The sequence below is a fragment of the Phaethon lepturus genome, unplaced genomic scaffold (genome assembly GCF_000687285.1).
Source record: "Phaethon lepturus isolate BGI_N335 unplaced genomic scaffold, ASM68728v1 scaffold49141, whole genome shotgun sequence".
NCBI lineage: Eukaryota > Metazoa > Chordata > Aves > Phaethontiformes > Phaethontidae > Phaethon > Phaethon lepturus.
The window spans coordinates 1,874-8,124 of record NW_010517924.1 but is presented as its reverse complement, the minus strand read 5'-3'; the positions used below and the strand labels follow the sequence as shown (position 1 = coordinate 8,124).

Here is a 6,251-nt window from a genome sequence, read left to right as displayed (position 1 = left end):
CCCTGGCTCGGGGCCGTGGGTGGGCTCGGGCCTTTCTCCGCTACCCGAGCTCTGGGGCTGCGGCGGGGAACCCCCTCGGGGCGGGCAAGGGGTACCGCCGTTCCTCCGAGAAACCGCATCTCTGGGGCAGAACACGGATCGAAACTGGCGGGAAGCCGAACTGCCCCACATTCTAATCCGTGAATTTACATGGCGCTGTATAATGACATTCCGTGATTTAGTTGTTGGGACTTCTGGTAGAAATAGATCTACATCTACAGCGAGAAGAAAAATAGGTTCATTCTAGCAAAATAGGCAATTAGCTCGGGCAGGCTTTTAGGAACACTGATAGCCTCCAGAGAACCAGCTCGTAACTACTTGGCCACTGTTGTATGCTGCTGGGTTTTTTTGCCCCCTATGTGTGTTGTTGACCTTATCCTGGTACAATCACCAAAGGGAGAAAAAAAACATAATACTTTGGTTCAATTTTCAGCTCCTGTAAGACACAGCAGCGGCCATGGGAAGAGAATGTTTATTATCAAGGCAACAAGTTTTTATGATACTCGATTTCTGAACTTGTTGGTGAGTTACAAATTCATTGCATTCAGCATAACACATCCCTTGCAAATGGTGTGAGTGTTTAAAATACAATTTTCTCTATTGTTTATGTAACAGCGTTTAAGATGTGATTGGCACTACTCACATAAACAAGAATTTTCAGTCTTCCTCCTAAAGATTTTTTTGTTACATGTTGTAACGTCAGGGCCAGGTGAAGTAAAAAGGTACAAGGTCGACTAAATGGCAAAGATCACGATGGGTACTTTAAGTAATGCTGTAGTAGCATTCTTAAATTATGTGTCTGTGTTCACATACATGTAACCTACAAAAGCTTTCCACTCTGTCCTCCTTTTTAAAACGTATTAGGTTACTCTTCTGCAGGGTTTGCCTTCAGTTACCTAAACCACTAACGCCAGAGATTAGACTCAGGAAGCCTGACCCGAGTTCAAACCTTGAAAAAGCAAGGTTTCAGTTGAAGCCTATTATGATAGAACTCCCTTCGTGCAATCCAGCTTCCCTTATCTGTCTTCCACAGTTACCAAAGCCAGTGATGGTTGTATTTAGGTGGGGTTATATTGCATTGGTGTCAGTGCCTCACTGCAGTTAAGTGCTGAAGCCGGTCACCACAAGATGCTGCGAGAGCGTTCAGGGGAAGCATTACTGCCTACTTTTGCAGAGACTGACCTCTCCGGTAGATTGAAAGCTGAACTAAATGGACTGACATGGTGTCGCTGTTTCTGTATTCCAGTTTGTTAATTAACTCATATTAAGCAGTGATCTGTCTTTACATACAACATCCCTAGCTAACCTATGAATGCAAATCCAAGAATTATTGGCTGTTACACCATCTTCAGACCAACTTCATCTAAATTTTGTCAGGCTTCTGAGTTTCCCATACTGTTTCTTTTTCTTTTTATCCCCTACACAGAGATTCTATATATTTCTGACAGGAATACCAGCGGCACTATTCATAACATATGTCAACATCTTCATTGGTGAGTGCTGTGTCATGACTAAGCTAAGTACACAGTCAAAATTACTAAATGGAGACTAAGCATGCCGGATAGAACAAAGAGATCTTTTAAGGCTTACTCTTTGGAAGGCCATGAAATAGGCCTAACAGTTACAGTAATATTGTGTAAGTACATAGAAGAACATGTTCCCAGGATTTTTATTTCTCTGTAGTTGTTGCTTTTTTTTAAAAAGCTTTCCATATTTTTAAAAATTGAAAAAATTCCATCTTTTGACAGTCTTTCAAACATCAGTGAGGTTTTGTGAACAGTTCTTCTGTATCCAAATGAGGAGTCTCTATTACTGTGTTTTACATAATCCTTTAAGAAGGCTGCATACACTGCAGCTGTTGCTTTGTATCTAGCAAAAAAAGCCAAAATTTTGCTTTGCAATATGTGTTTTAAACCTACTACTGTAATAATATGAAATTAATCTAATAGAGAAATTAGGAAAAATCCATGCTTTCAGCTCATATATTTAAAGGGCATTTCTGTGGACTTGATTTCAGTTATTTCTTCTATATAGCTGCTAATTGCACCCTTTTGTTGTGTGGCTTAAAGTCTTTGAGCTGGACACATGTAGTGTGAAGTGTCTGGGAAAATTACAAGTCCAATTTTTCTGACTAGAGCTTCAGATTGAGGGATTAATACACTCCTGTGAAATAATGATCTTTTCCTAATGTGAAAGGCAGAATATAAGGTACTTAAAAAAACACCAAACTTGAATTAAAATTTCCTCTCTTCCTTTCCTTGTCAGGTGAAGCTGAACTTGCAGAGATTCCTGAAGGTTATACACCAGAGTACTGGGAATACTATAAAGTGAGTGTAGCATACAAGAGGGTGGCATGTTATGGACAGCCTTCCTCTTGATGATACTTTTGGGAGTAAAATGTGTCAAGTATAACGAGGACGGCCATGTCCCTGCCACTGGGTATCAGTCTAGTAGAACTTGGAGTTGTGCAATTATGATTTTGGTAAACATTTTTGTCAGCTTTATGGAACATGCGTGTTGCAGTAGGAAATGCTGTTTATTGACACAAGTAGATGCAAATGATCTGTAACTTTATGCAATTAAACTGCTGAAGCTAAATGCCAAGAGTTCTTTTATAATGTTCCTTAACAGTAGGATTCTTAGCATGCAGTTTTTGTCTCTGGTTCTCGCACTGGAACTACAACATCCTAAGATATTGGAGTTTAAAGTGACATTACTTTCTTTTGTATTGTGGGTTAGCATTGTTTCAAAGTCCAACATCACGCATGCTTTTAGACCTAGAATTGAAGGTTTTTCTAGTCGGAAACTCAAGGTTATACTTTTTTCATTTCATTGTATTTTCTTAAAATTAGTCCCTAGCTGCTTGCAGCAAGCACTTCATTTTTGATAGGAAGTAACTGAATTCAACAATAGTATTATGACTGATCCAACTCATTTAGACTTTTGTTCCTATTGAAATGACCACTATGTGGAAGCAAAACTTTAAAACATTACTGATTACGGTAAGAGGTTTGGAGTCCAATTCTGTGATTACAGTGGCAGTTTAAGGAACTTTACTTCAACAGAAAGAAAATAAATTGCATACCTTCTATTAACTTTTAATTTTGCTACAGAATAGTCCTCTGCAGGTTCACCTGGTGTTAAAAATGGCAAAAGAAATACAGCTTTTTAGGGTTCTGATCTTACAAATAGTTGAGCATGTTTTTAACTTTAATATAATGGTTTGAATGGCAACACCCATAGCATTGATGAGATGTTTTCAAGACTGGGAACATGCAGTATGATTTAGTTGCGATGACATTTCTACTTGGAAACTGCATGAATAATCTCTGCTTTTATATTTTCTAGCACCCTATAAGTCGCTGGATAGCTCGTTACCTCCTTGACCCCCCTGAAAAGAATTACGAGAAAGAGATGGCTTTTCTTGATGTTGAAGCGAAGAAAGCTGAACTGAGGTATCTTACATAGTTGAAGTGTTTTAAAACACTGATGGATGCTGTAGTGGACTATTTTATTTTGGTTAACATACTGAGTTGGATGCTGACATAGCGCGCTTATTCATGTATCACTTGACCCTGAGTGCTTGCTACACTGGCTGGTGCCACAGTGGAAGTTACAGTATCTCTAGTCCCTGCCTTCCCAGTATTAAGATTACCAGAAATGGAACCATCCAACGGCAGTCTTGTAAAATAACAGCGTCTCTTCAAAACAGTTCGTATTTATAAAGGTATAGCTCTGTCTTCCTGCGTTAGGAAATGGACAGCTCCTTTTGCCTCTGCTCATGCTTCTGGCTTAATTGAGTAGCTAAACGACAGTTTACAGGACTGGTCGTGTTCCTTGTTGCTGTTGAAAATTTTGTAAGCAGCAACAACATTTTTGTACTGAGTTTATTCTATACTTACTCAGAGTAAACTGTGGTGGTAGAAGAAATTCTGAGTTCCACGAACTGTTGCTAAGGAGATTAAGACAGCAAAGCTCCTACCATCACATTTACTTCTGACTTTCTTGCTTCTATTTATTTTTAGTTGAAAGCTGTATCAAAACTGTCTAGACCTTTATTAATCAAGAACCCGTGACAGAATTCCTGCAAGTATTTTTGTTATCTTTTGTGAGATGACGTGCTGAAAAAAAAATGAAATAGAAGGATGTAATAGCTCATGCTGCAGTTGAAGCCTTCATATTGTGATATTACCTATGTCTCAGTACTACATGCAAACCATAGATGCTAAATTAATTGCTGCTGTTAAACATTAATATATGTATGATCAAAACTAATAAACTTCATGTTGAGTGTGACTATTGCTCTTTGTTTTTTAGGCTGATGGAGTTGGAGGCACGTAGACTGATGAGACACAGAGGAGATGGACCTTGGTATCATTATGAAACACCTGATAAAAACCTTACTGACAATTCTATGAAATCCACACCTGACAATTAAACAATTTTAAGACAGTATGCATGGTCTTAAATGCATACCAACAAATTGTGACTGAGCTATGTATTACACATCCTGTTTGTTCACTGATGGAAATGAATAAAAATAAACAATGTTTGTGTTGATTCTGATAATTTGAAAAAAACCTGTGTGGCAGTTAAGCTCGTATTGCTGTTCACATGGTTAATCAGAGAAGATGCCTTATGTCAGTTGCCAGCAATTACTCCTTTTCTCCAGAACATCCATGTAGAATGGGCTTTGTGAACTAATATATGTGAAACAAGTTGGTAGTATTAGTCTTCACCGTGTGAGTTCTAGGAATTACATTTTTAAATGAAAGGTACAGGAAACAGTAAGGCTTTTTTCTTTCACAGTGCCTTGTGTCAGGTAATTTGTGGAAGATGACCTAAGTGAGAAAAACACCTTCAGATCTTTGGAATATTACGATTATATCTACCACTTTAGACAAATACTTTCTTTTTCATTACTTGTAGTCAAACTCATCTTTTGCTATTTTTTCCTCAGCTTGCATATTGTTCAACATCTGCTATCATTTTCTCTGCACTATCTAAAAAATTTCTCTCTTTAGATACCTGTTAATACCCTTCATCCCTGATAGTGTCAGCCATGTTGCTTCTTCATTAGTTTTGTCACCAGTTTTAAAATCTTTCCTTTTGTGTATGTGTACTTGTCTGCTCTTTCATTTTCTCCAGCCTCACTTCCTATGTAGTTTGTGGCTGGAAAAGACTTCTTAAAGAGACTCTTAAAAAAACAAACAAACAAAAAAAACCCCAAAACACCCTACCAATTCCCAAAGATGACTGACAGAAGTCTGTGTAGATCATCGTAGATCATCCAAAAGGTGTTCTTTCTAGCACATCTTTCTACATTGCTCTGGTTATTTGGTTGGTTGGGGTTTTTTTAATGGTTTGTTTTTAAATGAGGTTTAAAAGCATAACAGGTACCTTTGCTATGATATGTGCTTCCTATTGTACATGGTCATAGAACTAAAACAGAGCCACATACTCCCTTTGTGGCAGAAAGGATCTTCATTGATGAAAACAGTGCTCAATAATACGTTGATATTTCATAAAACTCTTACTGAGGGGTACCTACCATTGTCACACAATTTTAATGTTTTACATATATATCTAGTGACACAGAGAACTTTATGCCAAGTAGTTGTGGGTAAGATAGTCTTTAAAATTGATCTTAACAAGGCTTTGGTTTTACTACCTCAGATATTTCCTGTGTTTTCAGAAGGCAGAATTAAAGACAGAAGTGCTTCCCTAAACCTGTGACTGTCTGCACTGTCAGATGTAGAAGTAGAAAGCAAAGGAAAGGTTCTTAAACATTTAAAAGCAAGTGGTGCATAGAAATGCAAGTTTTGGTGATTTTTAGGGGTTTTTATAAGCCTAAGTCTTTCATGTACTCTTGAAAATACCCCCACAGTTCCTAGGCTAAAATCTATGCTCTGTCATGTGAAACTTCTCATGAGAAGGAAGAACCTAAGTGGACAAATATTAAACTAAGTATTTTCCTAGTAACTGCTGCATATCTAACAATTTTATCAATATATTCAAGTTACTGATACTGTTGTTAGAGATCTTACTACTTCCTGTAACAGGCTTATTACGATGAACAAGAGAAGAATAGGAAACTGATTACTGAAGGTTGTTATCAAAGGACTGTTAGATGCCTGAAAAGCAAGGATCAACCAGGGAGAATGGTGTAAGCGACATTAATGGGTTTTATGGATCGTCTTAGCGCTGCTAGG

The 6,251-nt window shown here is 37.8% G+C and overlaps 1 protein-coding gene across 1 annotated transcript; it reads left to right on the top strand.

Moving 5' to 3' along the window:
* Positions 1-396: 396 nt before the first annotated feature.
* NDUFB5 (NADH dehydrogenase (ubiquinone) 1 beta subcomplex, 5, 16kDa) lies at positions 397-4,602 on the top strand. The gene is made up of 5 exons (XM_010296542.1): positions 397-561; positions 1,466-1,532; positions 2,305-2,366; positions 3,388-3,494; positions 4,357-4,602. The coding sequence occupies exons 1-5, from the start codon at positions 397-399 to the stop codon at positions 4,475-4,477; spliced, it is 522 nt and encodes a 173-aa protein (XP_010294844.1). The 3' UTR covers positions 4,478-4,602.
* Positions 4,603-6,251: the final 1,649 nt, after the last annotated feature.